Source organism: Colias croceus, chromosome 10 (assembly GCF_905220415.1).
Source record: "Colias croceus chromosome 10, ilColCroc2.1".
Taxonomy (NCBI): Eukaryota; Metazoa; Arthropoda; class Insecta; order Lepidoptera; family Pieridae; genus Colias; species Colias croceus.
In genome coordinates, this window is record NC_059546.1 from 9,288,048 (window position 1) to 9,308,019 (window position 19,972).

The 19,972-nt window shown below is 38.3% G+C and overlaps 1 protein-coding gene across 1 annotated transcript in view; it reads left to right on the top strand.

Moving 5' to 3' along the window:
• Positions 1-19,972, top strand: part of LOC123694829 (ankyrin repeat domain-containing protein 17) — a 47,433-nt gene that overhangs the window by 20,329 nt on the left and 7,132 nt on the right. The window contains exons 13-37 of the mRNA XM_045640415.1: positions 45-415; positions 1,179-1,277; positions 1,774-1,858; positions 2,165-2,224; positions 2,547-2,635; positions 3,255-3,494; positions 5,984-6,130; positions 6,915-7,079; positions 7,492-7,640; positions 7,920-8,208; positions 8,900-9,109; positions 9,498-9,770; positions 10,105-10,273; positions 10,594-10,831; positions 11,161-11,293; positions 11,494-11,594; positions 11,842-12,058; positions 12,808-12,954; positions 14,980-15,093; positions 15,902-16,041; positions 16,566-16,721; positions 17,218-17,349; positions 18,032-18,181; positions 18,744-18,900; positions 19,665-19,800. Of these exons, the coding sequence (XP_045496371.1) occupies positions 45-415; positions 1,179-1,277; positions 1,774-1,858; positions 2,165-2,224; positions 2,547-2,635; positions 3,255-3,494; positions 5,984-6,130; positions 6,915-7,079; positions 7,492-7,640; positions 7,920-8,208; positions 8,900-9,109; positions 9,498-9,770; positions 10,105-10,273; positions 10,594-10,831; positions 11,161-11,293; positions 11,494-11,594; positions 11,842-12,058; positions 12,808-12,954; positions 14,980-15,093; positions 15,902-16,041; positions 16,566-16,721; positions 17,218-17,349; positions 18,032-18,181; positions 18,744-18,900; positions 19,665-19,800 (4,167 nt within the window). The remainder of the gene's footprint in view (positions 1-44; positions 416-1,178; positions 1,278-1,773; positions 1,859-2,164; positions 2,225-2,546; positions 2,636-3,254; positions 3,495-5,983; positions 6,131-6,914; positions 7,080-7,491; positions 7,641-7,919; positions 8,209-8,899; positions 9,110-9,497; positions 9,771-10,104; positions 10,274-10,593; positions 10,832-11,160; positions 11,294-11,493; positions 11,595-11,841; positions 12,059-12,807; positions 12,955-14,979; positions 15,094-15,901; positions 16,042-16,565; positions 16,722-17,217; positions 17,350-18,031; positions 18,182-18,743; positions 18,901-19,664; positions 19,801-19,972) is intronic.

Here is a 19,972-nt window from a genome sequence, read left to right on the forward strand (position 1 = left end):
TCGACCTGATATAACATCGTTCCACTTTTCTCGTATAACTTTAGGGAGGAAAAAACAAACACCAGCGGGGAACAACGGGACGGTAGCGAGTTGTGGCACGAATGCGAACCCAGTGACAAGCGCGGCGGGCACCGTCCCGCCCGGCCTCGCTCAGCCGATGGGCGGCAACGCTCTCATGGGTGCGGGCACACCGCCCGTGGCCATGGGCGCACCCGCCGGCATGGCCGCGCCCGCAGGCGTGACCGCACCGGCGGGCATGACCCCACCAGCCGCCATGACCGCACCCGCGGGCATGACCGCGCCCGCCAACATGACCGCGCCGGCGGGCAAGCACAAATGCGCGCGCAAGCAACGCCCCGCGCCCCCGCACTCGGACCACCACCTGCCGCCGCCGCCCGATATCATCGACGATCAGGTGCGTTTTAATTTACCTATGAATATTAAAGTGAAGAGTGTGTAGACGACACTGTATTCTGCAGTTTAACAATATCAAAGACTTGCATCAAGTCGATGTAGAATAATATAAAGATGGTTCAATAGTGCTTCACTAACGGCCATTCACTAGTAGGCATTTTATGATTGAATATGCGCTATCAAGCTACTTATACGGTTAGGAAATTGTTAAAATTTGCACTAGTATTTTAATTGTTTGTTGGTATATCATAAACCTAAATCTTTTAGACAATATATTTATTTTAATTAGATAGATATTTAAATTTGATTAGATAACTAAAAGATTTTGGTTTAGTGGCATCATTAAAATTGTTTTATAGGTTGCCCAATAATTGCTCATTTCATTGAAATCTAAACTCAAAAATGAAGCAATCTTAATATTAAATCTTTTTTATAAAATTTTGTGTAACATAATAGTATTGTTTTTTATAAATGAATGGTTTATTTTTAATATTTTGATTGATCATTTTAGTTTATAATGAACTTTCATCAAATCACTTTAGTGTGAATCGAAATTCATATCGACAACAATCATTTAGCTTTGCGAAATAACTTGAAGAATTGCTGTATAGTTAAAAACAGAAAAGAGAAGAATCGCTTTGCTTTTCCATAATAAACGCCAAAAGAGATTCAAATTCATTTCGCACTAATCACAGAATACGCCCCTAATACAATACATGTATCAATATAAATTCATCATACTTTTTGCTTGCTTTCCATGGTAGCTAAGCCACAAGAGCATGGCTAAGGTATCCCTACCGCCCGGCTTTACGTGGAAGGACGTACCCAAGAAATGTAAAAATAAATTTGATAAGAAATTCAATGTGAGTGGCCCATTAATACGTAGTTTCCGTAACGTTTGGGTATTTAGTTTGAGTGTACTTAGCTGTTTTTATTTGTGTTTGTCCGTCGTAGATTTTGCGTTGCGTTTATAAGTTGAATATGGCTTTTTGTATAACAGTTGTATGTGTTTTTATGGTGGAAAAACATATTGCAAAATTCTCGTATGACGAACTTTCGACTTATGAACAGTAACAATCGTGTAGATCCATGTTTGTTGTAGTGCATATTTTATTTCGCTGTGTTGTCTATTTAACATTATTATAAATAATATAAAATTGCTAGATAACTGCTCTTTCATTTGCGTAAAAGATAATATTCATAGTAGGTAACAGTAATTGTACTAATTTGTAATTTACCAATGATATATTTTGAAATTACATGTTAAATAGACGACAATGTCTTGAAGTAGTTAGTTTAAATGTTGTTTTCGTGGAACTTAATATTATATGTACGATAATATGATAATTTGGTGCGCAGAGAGCCGAGGTCCTCGCGGGCCAAACACGCAACGAATCACTGCCAGAGACTGATAGGAGCATGCTCGAAATAGCTGATGCCTCAGGTAACGATAATATTCACTATAAATTAATTGTATTTTATCAATATTGCATTTCAAACTTAAAAAGATAGTTTTGATAATGTCTTGGATCTAACCCCTTTGGAAGCCCTAAGGCTAAAAGACACTAAGAAAAAGCTACAAAAACGTGAAAAAATAGTGATACAAGAAATTTAAATCGAATTTAATTTCCTTGATGTTTTTAAGCCCTAAGAGAAATGCAATAGCCAAAAAAAGGTGCAAAAATTAAGAACACACGGTCTTTATATTTGGCGTGATCCCTTTGAAAAATAAATAATTGCTTGTTGAAAGGTCCCCCGACGCTCGCCACGTCGGCCCTTCACGCGCTCGACCAACAATATCGTGCTCAAGGCAAGTTTGCCGGTTTGCTTTATTGTAACAGCTTTTCTGTTATGTAATATGAGTGATGAAAAAATATTGGCCAAGCTTTATGCGTGAGAATTTTGCTTTCTTTTGCCTGTTAAGGGGGAGGAAAAATTTTCTCGTGATCCTCTGAGAAAACTTAATATGGTTACAATGTCTATAAATTAACCATTTTGTTACTTGAGTTTTTATCCTATTTAATTGCCTGATAATTGATATATGCATATTAGGCAATGTGTGCAAACTCTCTGTGTGTTAATAATTTAAATAATGCTATGAAAATACTACAAAAACGATGATTATTTAACAGGTGTGAAGATACATCCGCCGAAAACCCCGCCGTACCCCCCTCCGACGCATATGTTCCCTATGCAACAATTAGCGACCAACTTAAATCAGGTAAGCCAGAGTTTTATAATACATAAATAATATAAATTCTGCCCCAAAAGAGTGTTTGTTAGTTTTAACATCAATACCCAGAAAAAAATTATCCATATTGTACATAATTATAGGTGTTACTGCCACTTTATTTCTTTAATTAAATTGAAATTTAATAAATTCTCTCAATAAATAAATATATCCTAAACAAATTCTGGCAATAATTAAATATATCCTATACTAGAACACCCCGATACAAGACCGTCCCCGTGCGAAAGCCACTCGTAAATGCGCAAAGTTCGGTTGCAAATTTCTCCTCCTAGAGGCGTTACATCGTCTCGGTCAGCACATAAACGAAGTGGGGGACGTCACGGTAACTCGACACTGTTATAGGTATATAGATATGTCGGTATATAGATATTATATATGGGTAGAATATGTACGAGTAAATAACACATTAGATGTGTACTCATTTAGCTGTCAGTTATAATAAATGTGTACTTTGTATAGTTACTTTGATGGAATTGTATTTTATACGTTTGATTTCGACTTCGGGTATCCTGAAGATGATGTAACGAAATCGGTCAGACAACAGACTAAAAAAATTGCTAATGTTTAATCTCGCAATTCTATTCATCAGCAGCAATTACAAGAACTCCAAAAGCAGCAATTGCAACAGTTGACTACTCAACTGCAGCAAACGCAGAAGAAACCGCAGCAGCAGCAACAACAGCAACAACAGCAGCAGCAGCAACAACAGCAGCAGCAGCAACAGCAACAACAACAGCAGCAGCAGCAGCAACAACAGCAGCAGCAACAGTTGCAACAACAGCAATATGTACAAGACATGCAACAGAGGCCCGAAGTCTACGCGCCTCAGGTATGTTCTACTTCTATATTGAGACAAGTTTCTATTATGAATTCATATTTATTTTGATAATTGTCACTTCTAATCTTCCTGTAAGTATAAGTATGTTAATTATAGTTTTTTAAAATTAAAAACATTCTTTTATAAGTGTTGCTGACTCACCCAAACTCAAACATTTTACATATTTGATGCTTGAGACATGTAATTTAATTCTGTTTGTTTTGTTTTGCTATTTTAGACTTTTTATTGAGTGAAACGATTTGATGATTTTTATGACCAGCTTTCGTCTTCTCGTAGGTCCCATTACAATTAATCTAGTTCTGATGATTTGGAAGCTTTGGTTTTTTATTAAAATTAACTAGCTTTTCGCCAGCGACTTCGCCCGCGTAGTCAAAGAAAAACCCGCATAGTTCTCGTTTCTGTGGGATTTCCGGGATAAAACTTATCCTATTTCCTCATGTCTCAAGCTATCTGTGTAGTAAATTTGAAGTATACGCGCGTGAGTTATTATACGCGCGTGAGTGATTATACGCGGGTGAGTGATTATACGCGGGTGAGTGATTATACGCGCGTGAGTGATTATACGCGCGTGAGTGATTATACGCGCGTGAGTGATTATACTCGGGTGAGTGATTATATACGCGGGTGAGTGATTATACGCGCGTGACTGATTATACGCGCGTGAGTGATTATACGCGGGTGAGTGATTATACGCGCGTGAGTGATTATACGCGCGTGAGTGATTATACGCGCGTGAGTGATTATACGCGCGTGAGTGATTATACGCGATTTACCCTGTAAGTACGTACCCCTAGTAACTACCTCAGCTTATCCCCCCCCCCCACCCTTGGAGACTTTCGATATGATCATCTGGACATGTAAAGGAATAACTGTAGCGTATAACAGATAACTTACGTTACGTACGATAGAATGCCTTAGCAAATGTTTGCCGTGATTACTTAAATTGTCATAACTTTTTTATTTATGAACTGATTGACATGAAAGAAACACTAATAATGTTAAATGAAGATTACCACAATATATTAGTGAAAACCGCATCTAAATCAGATATAATCGGCCGTTTCTGATATTAGTGTGCAGTGTGCACAAACATACAGACAAACAACCAAACCGACGAACAGACAAAAAAAAATTAAGTACAGTTTTGGATTCGGATCGATTAATAACACCTGCTATTTTTTTTACATATTTTCATTGTACAGACATCACTTTTCTACAATTTTATTATATGTATTGATATTGGTGATGATGATATTGATGATGATGATAAGTAGTCTGTATTACTCTTCAGTAGTTGAGTACACTTGCATTCGTCGCATGCGTAAATCGCGTAATCACTTTTCTACAATTTTATTATATGTATTGATATTGGTGATGATGATATTGATGATGATGATAAGTAGTCTGTATTACTCTTCAGTAGTTGAGTACACTTGCATTCGTCGCATGCGTAAATCGCGTATAATCACTCACGTGCGTATAATCACTCACCCGAGTATAATCACTCACGCGCGTATAATCACTCACGCGCGTATAATCACTCACCCGCGTATAATCACTCACCCGCGTATAATCACTCAGGCGCGTATAATCACTCACCCGCGTATAATCACTCACCCGCGTATAATCACTCACCCGCGTATAATCATTCACGCGCATTACGCAATGTATTAAAAGCGTCGCACAGTGGGCAATCGCTGTCTCCGTCTGACAAATGATGTTACGCATGATATTTCTCTCTGTCACTCTATGTAAATATTTATCATCTTTAACAGCTGGCAACCCTCATTTGCGGCCGGATTTAATTAGGCAACCATATATGATAATTAATAGAAAAAAATTAGCTTTAATTTGATATATGATACATAAATGTGCGTTATGAATGTAAAAATGTAAATTTGTAGACTACATTTTATATTTTTTATATAAAAAATAAATGAACGAAATTTTTTCCCCAAAATCGATTAGAAAAAATTTAATTAAACATGCTTGCGGCCAAATTTGGACTGGCAACCTAGTCGATATGTATTCTCCTAGTTATAAATATGTACATAAAATTTTGGTTTCATCAAAAAAACTATGAATGCACTGATCCTACGGTGGGATCTAGTACTAATAGTATAAAACAAAGTCGCTTTCTCTGTCCCTATGTCCCTATGTATGCTTAAATCTTTAAAACTAAGCAACGGATTTTGATGCGGTTTTTTTTAATAGATACAGTGATTCAAGAGGAAGGTTTTAGTATATAACTAGCTTACCGCCCGCGGCTTCGCCCGCTTTCTCTAAAACGATTTGAGATTTAAACTATCCTATCTCTCAAGTTGGATCGAACTGCACATGGTGTGCGAATTTTATTATAATCGGTTAAGTGGTTTAGGAGTCCATTGAGGACAAACATTGTGACAGGTTTCAGATAAAGCGGGTGAAGCCGCGGGCGGAAAGCTAGCTAGTTAATATAAATATATTTTGTTGTGATCCAGGCGGGTGAGGCTTGTGACGCGGGCGGGGCGGGCGGCGGGCGCGTGGCGGAGGCGCGCGAGATCGGCGCCGTGCTCGCCTACCTGCAGCGGGAGGTGCCCTCGCTCATAGCACTGCCGCCCGAGGAGCTGCGCACGCTCGTGCTGCAGGTACGTTCGTACGTATAGTACGATTCAAAGAGAATGGCATAAAGCATAATTACCAATCTTCTATTAGATGAACCGGCGTGTAATATCCAAGACCAAATCTAAATAACAAGTGATAACTGCGTTAAAAACAACCGACTTCAAACTTGCACTTGCAAAATTTACAAATACCTACAGACAAAAATGCTCATAAAATAAAAACTACTGGGCCTATCCGAATAAAATTTTTATGGGACCAATTCGACACCATCCCGCATCGAACAAAAAAAGAATCACGTAAATCGGTTCAGAAACCTCGGAGTAATCGGTGTACATACATAAAAAAAAAAAAAATATACCGGCCGAACCTCCTCCTTTTTTTTGAAGTCGGTTAAAAATAAAATATATATCAAACTAGATTATATTTTCGTGCATTCTGATTGATCTAAAATAATAAATATTAAAATGGACTCGATAAAAAAATCACGAAGTTACCTATTAAACAGTTTTGGCTTTCTTTTTGACTTTGAAAAACGTTTAGTTTTATCACGATAAAAGTTTTTAATCGTGATAAAAACAAAACTAAAAGTAAAAAAAAAAAAACAAATTCAAAATGCTCCGATGCGCAGAAAACAATTTTATATTTCAGCGCGACGTTGAGGGACCGCTATCAAGTTTAAATCGAACTGTGCCTACAATCTACATATATTATACCAAACTGTTATGAATGAGCCCGTAAATGCATACGTGCAATTTTTATAATTGACCCACACGATGTACATACTTATATTTCTATATGTGTGTTCAGGTGATGCAGCAGAAGTCGCACGAAATCCTGCTGGGCAAGTGCGGCGAGGGCGGGGAGGGGGACGCGGCGAGCGGGGAGGAGGGGGACGAGAGACGTGCGCGTTTCCTGCTAGCCGCCGCTGAGGAGGCCCTAGCTGCTGATTGGCCGAGGGATGCGGATGAACAGGTATTATTTTGTAATATGTTAATCATAGTTCCGAGGTTCTAAAAAACAAAGGTTTTTGTTGTATTAACCGCTTGTCGTGAAAGAGTCGCGTCAATCAATCAATTATCAATTTTGGTTTTGTTTTTCGACAAAGAAATATTTTACATGGTAAGCATTGTTTTTTACATTTATGGTAGTGTTTTCTGCTACAACGATGAGTAAAATTTACACATTTTTACAAAAGAATCCTATCAAACCAAAATTGATAATTATTTCTAATGTCGCAATTAAACTCAAAAGTATACAACCAATTTTAAGAATTTAATTTATCATTTGAAAGTTTTCAATCCTTTACCGAGTAACATAATATTTTTACGTGCAGTTTATTTTGTCTATGGTAAGTATGATTTATGATAAAAACAACGACTTACAGCAGAACGTGCAAGCGGTGAGCGGTGCGGGCGTTGCCGATACGCTCCGGTTGGCCGACGGCAGCGGAGAAGCGCGCGAAGCGGACACGCCTCTAGAACATCACCACCACTTTGCGCTACCCCCACCCGCTATGACGTACGACGACTATAGGTCAGTGCGCATAAAAATTCACTTTATAGTCACGTCTTTTCGATGATAAATTGAAACTTTATTTGCCACTATGTTACAAATTACAATACAAAAATATAAACTGTGTTAAATGTAAATGTACAAGAATTATCCCCTCGTCAGCAAAGCATTAATATTATGTTATAAGTAAATATATTTTGTTTTCTTTCACTACAAAGCTTTACATTTTGCTAGTTACGAAGGAGACACTTAAAATGTAACAATCGTGACGTCAATAACGAACATTATATTCCATCGCAGAAGCTCATCGTTCGGTGGTGCGGGCGCGGCAGGCGGTGCAGTAGCGGCGGGCGGTGCTGGCGGTGCGGGCACGGTCAGCGCGGCGGGCGGCGCGGCGCTCGACCCCGAGATCGCGGCCGGCATGATCACGGGCATGGTGACGGGCATCAAGGCGCTCAGCATGAACGCCATGATGGGGGCGGCGCCTGCGCCCGCGCCGCCGCCCGCCTCCTACACGCCGCCGCTGCCGCACCCCGGCAAGCGCGACCACCACCACCAGGCCACCAACACGCCCGCGCTCAAGAAGAAGGTAGGCCTTTCGCTTAGACGAACTATCGGTTATCAAAATTGGAAGCATAAATTGTGTATATTATGTGTAATGCGTATCTTCATTCTTCTGTATGTACGCTCAATAATGTAAGCCTTGCTTGGTTATAATTTTATAGTCAAATGAAATAAAATGTTAGTGTGCATATCTTTATTTAATCGATTACACTTTAATAGTATTAGATGATGTAGAAATATATTTGCATCTTTTATAGTAGGTAGTGATGAATTTAAAAAGTCAATAGAAAAAGTTATTTCATGAGATGGTGGATTTGTATTTCAAAATACATACTTGTATTTTTTTTGTCGTAACTTTTCCTTCCTTAAAATCATGACAATCGTGGTATTTGATATGTGTGAATAAATAAATAAATGACAAGTTCAATATACACTCACGAAATGCTCTGCTCATTACTGAATTATAATAGAAAATATGTAGTTTTATACGATTGTTTGAGTGGTATTATAGTGTATGTGTGTGTGACGGAGAGTGGCTAATTTAAAGTTGAAATCGTGAAGTTACATAATAAGTTGACGGTTGCCTGGAAGAAATGGCTTATAGCCATAAGGCCGCCCATTGTAGGTATGCCAATTCTATATTTTATTTTGTGTCGTCTTCATTTTGTATGTCCTATACAGTGAAGAATAAATAAATAAATAAGTTTGTTGCGCAGAGCCGGTTCGTGGGTCGCGGCGGGCGCGCGGAGGCGTACGGCGCGGCGCCGCCCACGCCCGCGCCGGCCGCGTACTCGGCGATGGACGTGGACGCGGAGACCGACTCCAACCACGACACGGCGCTCACGCTGGCCTGCGCCGGCGGCCACGAGGAGCTCGTCGAGCTGCTGCTGTCGCGCGGCGCCGACATCGAGCACCGCGACAAGAAGGTAACGCACATGCTACACTGCAACTAAAGCCACAGGCAATAGCTATTATAAGTAGTTAAAGATAGTCCGGTAACACTAATTAATATAATGAATACTCAATGAAGTTTGATAATTTTGACAAATATAAACACTTACATATTTAGCCAATTAAATAGATCCAGATTGCATTTTGTAAATTGTAATCAGTAAAAAACTTAAAAGTCTTTTTAAATGCGGAAAATAATGTTTATAACTACTACTGAAAACTCAAGAAACTTAGTGAAAATTGCCCACACTTAATGTTTGCCCTGTAAGTTGCAATTTCGTAAGTATTATTATATTTTAATATAGTACACACAATATTCAAATGACTGCTATAACAAAATACCTAATAACTTTTTTTCGTCAGGGCTTCACCCCACTCATCCTAGCCGCGACCGCGGGCCACGAAAAAATCGTCGAGATACTCCTAAACCACGGCGCGGACATCGAAGCCCAATCGGAACGTACGAAGGACACGCCCTTATCCCTCGCGTGTAGCGGCGGCCGCTATGAAGTAGTCGAGTTGATACTTAGCCGCGGCGCTAACAAGGAGCATAGGAATGTGTCGGATTACACGCCGCTGTCGCTAGCTGCGTCTGGCGGATATGTGAATATCATCAGACTGCTGTTGCATCATCAGGTATGTAAAGTGTTTGGTGGTTTTGTGTGTTGGGAATTTTTGCAGTTCTCGGACATACATAACTTCTATAAATGTAATTGGGATTGCATTTAAAATCTATAATTTTTTTATCAAAATAGATATTGCTAAAATGCCATTTAACCATTACAGTAATAAAGAGAAGTTTTTTTTAACATATAATATTCCTATGAAATAATCGTATTTTCTATACAAAGTAGCTTTTATAATATAAAATCAATCTTCTTGATTGTTTTATTTCTTGAATGAAAAATTCTCAAAATTAATTTGTCTACCACTTCTCTCTAAACTTGACGATCTCTTTGTACACCAATAGGCTGAAATAAACTCGCGCACGGGCTCGAAGCTGGGCATCTCGCCGCTGATGCTGGCGGCGATGAACGGGCACACGGCGGCCGTGCGGCTGCTGCTCGACTGCGGCTCCGACATCAACGCGCAGATCGAGACCAACCGCAACACGGCGCTCACGCTCGCTTGCTTCCAAGGTATCTTACATAATACATAAATACTTAAATTCGACTGGTACATGAGCTAACTTCGTAAAAAATCTTCATTTGCTAACTTCACTTTCTTGATTGAAAATAAGAAATATTGTCTATCTATAATGACCTACGTATTCGATCAACAAAACATATTTCAGGAAATATTCTTCAATCTTTGCTCCATTATAGTTAGAACGGTCATATTATGTAGATCATATGTATATCTATTATCTACATTAACGAATATTCGATTGAATCATTCGTTTTATAGCATTAAATATTTTTAAGTAATTGATTAACAAATTTGTGTATAATTCGGCCAGGTCGACACGAAGTGGTCAGCCTGTTACTAGACCGCAAGGCGAACGTGGAACACCGCGCGAAGACTGGTCTCACACCGCTCATGGAGGCGGCTAGCGGCGGCTACGTGGAGGTGGGCCGCGTGCTGCTGGACAAGGGCGCGGACGTGAACGCGCCGCCCGTGCCCTCGTCGCGCGACACGGCGCTCACCATCGCCGCGGACAAGGGGCACACCAAGTTCGTGGAGCTGCTGCTGCAGAGGTAACCACACGTACACGATTTGGCTCTGTTTGATAACGGTCTACTGCTTGAGATCGCGTCCGTCCCCTCTGCGCTCCTATTCCGCAAGACATCTTGTTAGATGGTTAACGCACGGTGACGTCACAACTCATAGGAAAATAACATCTCTTATTATTATTTTTTATAAAAATAGATAAAATTCGATCACGAAGCGGTATTTGAACCCGCGTCTATCAGCCATTCCGAGCGGCCAACAGTAAAATAAAAAATCACTTTCGTAAACGTTATGACGTAAAAATATTTTTTTATTGTAAAATCACGTTTTATTTATTTTTTATGTTTTTTACTAGGCGAGCAGCAGTAGAAGTGAAAAACAAGAAAGGCAACTCCCCATTATGGCTCGCCGCTAACGGCGGCCATCTTGCCGTCGTCGAGATGCTTTACGCAGCGGGCGCCGACATCGACTCACAGGACAATAGAAAGGTATTTTTATAAAATGAATCAATTTGTTTTACGGCCGATTTTTCAATCCTTGGTTAAAATTTATCCGTCCATTAAAATATTATTTATAATTAATATTAATTGAAAAATCAGCCCTAAGGAATTTAAAATAACGTTCAAATTTATTTTTTGGCTTCATATTTTTTGTGTAACTAAAATTGTATGTATTTTTTATGTTTTAGGTATCTTGCCTGATGGCAGCCTTCCGCAAGGGTCACACGAAAGTGGTCAAGTGGATGGTTGGTGTCGTCACGCAGTTCCCTTCAGACCAGGAGATGACTAGGTATGTTAAAGTTTGTTTAATTTTTCTTCTAATTCTTTTTGCACTGGAGATTATGAATATAGTTAAAATCGCAGATGTTTTGTTTAAATTCTTATAAATTAAGAATTATAATCTAAAAATGTTGTTTTTATTAAAATACGTATTTCAATTTCCATGTATCTACCCGAGAAAGTCTGTATTGGCTGATGTAGAGAAAAATTTGAAGTTGAAAATTGATAAATGTGCTAATTAGTGTACTGTACGTCAGGTACATCTGCACGATATCGGACAAGGAGCTGCTGGAGAAGTGCCAGGAGTGCGTGCGCGCGATCCGCGCGGCGAAGGAGACGCAGGCGGCGCGCGCCAACCAGAACGCGACCATCCTGCTGGAGGAGCTCGACGCGGAGCGCTGCCGCGAGGAGAGCCGCCGCCAGGCCGCCGCGAGGCGCCGCGAGCGCAAGAAGAAGAAGAAGCTCGAGAAGAAGGTACGCACTGCACACCCGGTATAGCTGCACAGTCATTCATTAGATCAAAAAAATTTCCCTGTGCTATTTATTGTATTTGTCGATTGTATTTATCGGTATTCGGAGGTAGTTTTCCAAAAATAAAAACTGGATAATATGCGCCCAAAGATGCTTTATAAGTCTATATTTATTTAAAATAAATATCTAAGACAGTTACGATTTCAGAATACATTTCAATATTTTTCATGAAAAATTCACCTAAAGTTTGCCATTTTTTTTAAAGTATAAGAAATTGACACGTGGGTGTTCTACTCTTACATTTTAAATACATCCCTTGATCGATAAATACAATAAATAGCACAGGGAAATTTTTTTGATCTAATGAAAGACTGTGAGCTGTGCTGTGTTGAGTTACAGCATGCGGTTTTGGGTGTGTTACAAGATGGTTTTACCCGCTCACTCGTGAACATTAAGCTGTAAAACTGGTTAAATTAGCTGTTCCGTTAATAGCTAGCAAAGTTGTTAATTGTAGATCCAATATGTTCAGATAATTTTCACAAAGTAACGTATAAAAATTACAGCTCTATCGACAAACCATACGTGATGACTTTGTCATTTTATTTACATATAAAATAGACACTCTTGAGGGACAAATGGACACGTCTTTCCGTTGTTATTTCAGATTACTTACTTCTATGTTGTTGAAACCCCGAAGTGGGACTTTTCATCTGAGACGAGAACTCCATTACTAACATACATGGGTTTATCAGGAGGAGAGGCGCAAGCTGCAAGCGGAGAACGTGAAGAACACGCTGTACTGCGAGAAGGCGTCGGGCGAGTGCTCGGAGGGCGGCGAGCCGGACGACGAGCCCGCCGCCAAGGAGGAGGGCGACTCGGGCATCGATGCCAACTCGCAGGTACACACACACATATCGTGTATATCTTACGATCTAAAGGCTGGTTTACACGTATTAAGTTAATAGGAAGATAACTAAATAATAACTGATTAATTGCGTGTAAACACACATTTTAGTAGCAAGTCCCAAGTTAAAATTTAGCTAACAACTAAGGGCCGATTTTTCAATGCTTGGATAAAACTTATCCGTCCAAATACGGGCAATTAGAATACATATTTAAAATGGTAGTTTTCTACATTATTTGACGAATAAGTTTTAACCAAGGATTGAAAAATCAGCCCTTAATATAATAATTAGAATTTTGTCTATTTACTCTATTTAGGGCCGATTTTTCAATCCCGAGATAAACAGTCTAATAACTACCCCTCGAATAGATTTATTCAATTGTTTATCTAACTCATAACGGCTCGCCTATTTTTCAATCGTGATTTATTTGATGAATAACCAAATATCTGACCAAATATTTCCATATTGGCAGCTCTGCTCTCGGAGTGACGAAACAAACATATTAAATTAGTGAGGTTAGAGCGGGATAGAGTCAACTCTTGCAATTTGTCAACAACCGTCATTATGACTCACGTCAGGAGTGCATTTTAAGTTTATCTTGTGTTCTATGATTGTTGATTATTGTTTTGATTCCAGTAAAGAGTTTTGATTAAATTTGTGTTTAAATTTATATATTTTACGATGGAAACGACATAAAGGCAGCGTTCGACAAATTTTCAATGGCATGGTCATCAATACTACCAAAAACATCAATTTCAATATGATTTTAGTTGATAATAATTATATAGAAAGAGGCTTAATTGTTATAGTCCTTTCCACCTAAGATGATTTCTGTGACACATCGATTTTTGACACGTGTAGTCTTTACTGAAATCATATCAATTGTTTCCGATAATCGATAATATTTTATATGGAAATGAAATCGATTTGAATAAAGTACCAAAATTAGTTTTTTCGGCATTTCGCCAACAATTAACTAAGGAAACTTATACCCGGCGCGGCCTAAGATGATCCCTATGACAGTTCGTCTTAGTGATTGCTCGTATGATGGATCGTGTCGATACTTTACTATTTTATAGGCAAAGGCGTGGTTTGCATTCAGCCACCTCGGTAAACATGTTTTTACAAATATTATAAAATGAATTTTTAACGTCTATTATGTAAACCAAACGGTAAGTAAAACGAAAGTTTTCCAAAACATAAAAATACACCTTATCATTTTCTCGTAATTTTTAACCCGTTTAACACAGTGTACATATTATTTTATCATGAAAATGGAATCCCCCATTTAATTTTTCTAAAAAACTTATATTATCATAGGTAAGTAAATTAACGCGAACGGTAATTATTAATTAAGTATGCTGCGAGCTTCTGTTCCATTCAATAGTGAATGAACTATAGCTTAAGCATGGAAAAAATGTGAACTCGTTTCCATTATCGAAATTTGTTTATCGATACTTTCCGCACTAGTCGATAAATGCCAACGATGTAAGTTTTGAAGGACGTAAACGTAAAGTCAGATTGATATAATTTCTCGTAAATGATAAGGATTGTTATAATTCCAACGGAATATCATTGTAATAGGATAAAGCTACGTAAAAATTAATAAATGCCATTTTTAGACGCCTCCATTAAGTTTCTAATTTAATGGTGACGCCATTACAAGTTTGTCTCTTGAGAATAACTGTCAGTGTCATAGGGATCATCTTAGGCCGCGCCGGGTATAGCAAACAACAGCAACAAAAAGTCAACAATAACAATTAGTAACAATAACAGAATACCACGTAAAGTATCAATATAAAAATGCAACTTGTATACAAGGCTGACGCACTCGTACAGACGATTGACTCGATTGACAAACGATCACAAGATGGGCGCCGATTATATGATTTTCCAACTCTATGATTTTTCAACGATCCATTTCATGTACACGAATTGCGTAGGTATTATATTTTTGTGTTATTTTATTTTATTTTTCATTATATTAAACTAAACAATACTGTTTTTGCTGCTTTTTAGGGTTCATGTTCATCATCGGATGTGAAAGCTCCACCCGCTTCAAGCAAAAGTAAGAAAAAGAAAAAAGAAGAAAAGGCGCCTACTCCTGCACCGTCGAAAAAACAACCCGACAAGGTAAGATCTTTTATCTTAGAAATATAATAATTTTATAAAAAAATGGTTTCATTAAATATTGTATCTAATCGTCTTTGTATTATTATAATCGTATTATAAAATTTATAAAGATGTTTTATGTATATGTGATTACTAGATTTCCGCCCGCGGCTTCGCCCGCGTTTGCAAAGGAAAACCTGCATAGTTCCCGTTCCCGTGGGATTTCCGGGATAAAAACTATCCTATGTGTTAATCCAAGTTACCCTCTATATGTGTGCTAAATTTCATTGTAATCGGTTCAGTAGTTTTTACGTGAAAGAGTAACAAACATCCATACAAACTTTCGCCTTTATAATATACATATTATAATATACATATATTAGATAATTGTTTTTGAACAAAATACAATTTAAATTTATAAAGAATAGAAAAAATTCGATCACGAGGCGGGACTCGAACCCGCATCCTTCGCGCCATAAATAATAAAATCAAATAATTCAAGAAAAGGTCGTGTTCCATCGTTACAATATTGTATTCACTGAAAAGTGCTTCATATTGGTTGAGATGGTTGTTAAATCATCTCAATAGATGGCGCGCGGTGTGTCCCTTAAGACACATAAAAACTGAAAGAATAGATTAAATTCGATTGCTCAGGCGGGTCACGAGTGGCTGAGTTGGTTAGGCATCCGCCCCGGAATGGCGCGAAGGATGCGGGTTCGAGTCCCGCCTCGTGATCGAATTTTTTCTATTCTTTATAAATTTATATTTATAAAGCATTTGAATGCCATAAAAACCAAAAAATATAAATTCAAAATACAATTTTCCACAGACTAAAGCGAAAATAGAGACTAAAGAGAAGGAGACTACGAGTAAAACGGAAAAGAAACAAGAGAAAGAGAACGTAGCGCCGAGCTCCCCTCCCGCCACATCGCCTAAACACACGGAGAGACGGAGTGAGAAAAAAGAGAAGTAAGAGTTTCTCACTTTTGTTAATAATAATGATTGTTTGTATGCGTAAAGTTGGCTTGTAAAAGGGAAGATATTACCCATATTAATTTTGTGGGTCTGTTAAAGACGTAACTAGGTAAACTATGTCTATTAATAAAAGTAAATGTGCGTGTGTGCCGAGCACACGTGTCAGAAGTGAGACTATTTTTCAATGTTACGAAAATCGTCGCCTTACTCCATGACGTGACGGCATAGACATGACGTGGCCTTGAAATTTTACTATAGAGCGGTATACCCATCTGGATATCCAACGATTAAACCTCTTACGTTGTATATTATAGAGAATCTCTCTAATCTGAATAGGTCATAAAGAAGCTTCACTTCAAAAAGTGAATTCTATAATTAACAATATTTATTACATATCTTCCCTTTTCGATGATTTTTTGTATGCATGCCATTGAACGCGCTTGACGTTTAATTTCGCCGTATTTTTCGTCGCATTCGTATAAAAACGGGGGTCTAAAGGTGGCGTAATGTTGTTACAGAAAACAAGAGGAAGATGCTAAAAGCATCGCCGTACAGAATGTTAACAAATATGGGAACAGCTCTAGAAAGAGCCAAGTGTTCGAATCGACTAGGCTTAACGTGGACAGAGACGACGTTGACACGCTCGAGAAAAATAAAAAAATACACAGCCACCAGTAAGTTGATGAGCACAGATTACATAACACGTTACAAATTATAAAATACAGATAATATTATGATAAATTATTGAAAGGAAAATGAGTGTCAAAGTTGTTCTATCCCCGTGATAATGCTAATGTTTTATGTTGTGTAGCTATTAATTTGTCTTGATATTTAATGTTGGTTGCATGATTGTTTATATTTTGCATGACACTAATTTTTATAGATAACTTTTTTTTATTTGTAATGAACAGAAGTGCATTTTTTTGCAATACAAGTACATTTTGGTGTATTTATAATTAATATTAAACTATAATGTGTAGTAACAAAATATAATTATTCTCTCATCTTATTTTTAACTTTAAAATGTAAAGTTACTTACTACTCTATGTCTTTTCTAAGTTGTAAATCTTACGACACTGTTATTTATTTATTTTCATTTGCCAACAAAATATTTAAAAATTACACTTCTCTATACATTTTCTGTGATAATTAAAAACTATATATAAATAGATGGGAGACGGAAGGCAAAAGCACGTCGCCCAAGAGCGCCAGTACAACAGCGAGCGTGGCGCGACGGGAGGAGGGCTGGAAGGAGGTCGTGAGGAAGTCCTCTGTGCAACCGCCCTCCGCTCTTGAGCCTGGGTGAGTTAGCTATTTATTAAAACAAAATATTGAAAAAAAAAATCATCTTAACACTTTCTTTGATTAACATTCTTCTTTCAAATGTATATCTGGAAGGGGTATTTGCGCGTTCTTTATAAAAAATCCCTTCTAAATATAAGCAGGTCAATTCTAGTAAAATTGAATAAACGCATAGTTTGTTAAAGTACATATTTTTATACGTTCCTCGCACTTTTTCAATGTTTTTTTGATGCTGAATAAATTTTATAAATAGTTTTGTATATACTTTTTTATTAAAACTATTAAGTTTTAACTTAAGTAGTGAAAAACTATAGGTTTAAAGCTAACTAGCTAAGCTAAGCTAACTTGACGATGCGGTTGGCGCAGTGGTAAAGTAACTGCCTACTGAGCCGACGGTCCCGGGTTCGATCCCCGGTCAGGGCAAATATTTGTGTGATGAACTCAATTATTTGTTCTTGGGTCTGGGTGTTATTATCTATATATGTATTTATTTAATATTATTTTTATCGTCGCCTAGTACCCACAACACAAGCCTTAATTGAGCTTACTGAGCTGTGGGACTAGGTCGATTTGTGTAATAATGTCCTATAATATTTATTTATTTATTATTTATATACTTTGGAAACATAATATAAATCAATTAACAATTATTTATATTCTACTAAATGATATATGTTTACAGTTGCAAGAAAGTGTGCGTAGCGTCGCACGCGATCTCGCGCGTGATCGGTCGCGCCGGCTCGAACATCAACGCGATCCGCGCGGCCACCGGCGCGCACATCGAGGTCGACAAGCAGACCAAGGGGCAGGGCGAGAGGATCATCACCATCAAGTATGTATATTGGATACGATTTAGGGCGGCCGTACACGGACCACTTCAAGCACTTGAGACCGACGGCTTGAAGCCGCGACCGCGCGGTGAACTATGGACATTCATTCACTGCCGTACACGGACTGCTCGAGCAGTCAACGACCGACCGCTCGAGCAGTCCGTGTACGTCGCTCAGCCGTTAACTGCTCGAGCCGTCCGTGTACGGCCGCTCTTAGGGTTGATTTTTGGTTAAAATTATTTAGTTGAATACATATTCATAATAACACACACGTGTGTGTTCTAATTACCCGTCTTTGAACATAAAGGTGCCAGTTTTATATTGTTGTGTGATATTTTGGTTGGATAAAGTTTAAAGGAGGAAAGGAGTGAAAAATCGACCCTTACTATTTAAAATTATATGGATTACTGCAATATGGAAATTATTGACTCTTACATCTCAATGTAGAAACGAAAATCGTTTTAGTTTCACCACTTGTAACGGATTTTAATGAATTTGTTGCTGCTTGGATACGATTAGATAACACAAACTGAGAGCTTATTTACCATATTCATTACGTGTCAGGGGCTCAACGGAGGCCACGAAGCAGGCGGCGAGCCTCATAGCGGCCATGATCCGCGACCCGGAGGCGGACATCGCGCAGCTGCTGCCGCGCGCCAAGCTGCCCGCGCCGCCGCCGCAGCCGCCGCAGCCCAAGCCGGCCAAGCAGCCGCCGCCCAAGGTACACGTTGTTATTTATTTATCTCGAAAATCTATACATATAATAAATCTGTAGAAGGGTCAATTCTGTACATTGAAAATATTGAAAAAATAAATAGCAGTGGGTGTTACTGGATCGATACCAAGCCCAAACATGTGATTAAAAAAAATTTTGTCTGTCTGTCTGTTTGTCTGTCTGTGTTCAGGCATCACGTGAAAACTAACGGTTCGATTTCGATGAAACTTGGTATAATTATACCTTATTATCCTGGGCATAAAATAGGATACTTTTTATCCCGGAAAAATACGTAGAAAAAAAATAAATCTAAATTTTTCCGCGCGGACTGATTCGCGGGCGGAAGCTAGTTATAACTAAATTTGAAAGAATAGAAAAAAGTTGAAACATGCCTCGTGATCTTGAATCGTGAATTGATTCTAAACTTTAAAATTTATCACTTATAATGTATGCCATAGAACTAGATATTCAACAATTACTATCTAATCTAATCTAATCCGAGACAACAATGAATTAGTCTTCTCTTACCAGTTGAGAGGAGAAGCAGTTGAGGAGAGTATTTTATATGGAGAAAAACACCAACTACTTACTACTCTTAAAAATTAAGTTTGATTCGTGTAGATTATAGAGGGTTTAATGCTCGTTAAGTCAGAGTATGTGCTATGAAGAGAATGATCTTTTAGAATAACGTAAAACTCGTGGTTGAATTACATACAATTAAAATTTTGAGGATATTATTTTTTATCAATGTTTCATGTTTAATTTTACAGCAAACGGGCCACACAACAAGCGTATCCACGAGCCAGCGCACGCCGGGAGCGAGCACTAGTGTAGCGGCGGTGGCGAGCCGCACGCCGGCCAAGCCGCACGCCGCAGCACGGCCACCCGCTAGACAGCATACTCACCGTGAGTTTCCATTAAATCAGTTTAATTTTGAAGTGCAAATCGTAATATTGCACTATTAGTATGTATTTCGTGTGTGAGAAGATAAATGGTAAAGTACTTAGAAATTGTATTTAATAAATTTTTATATGAGGAAAATTATTCGAAAATAAACAAATTCATTTTGTAGTGTTTG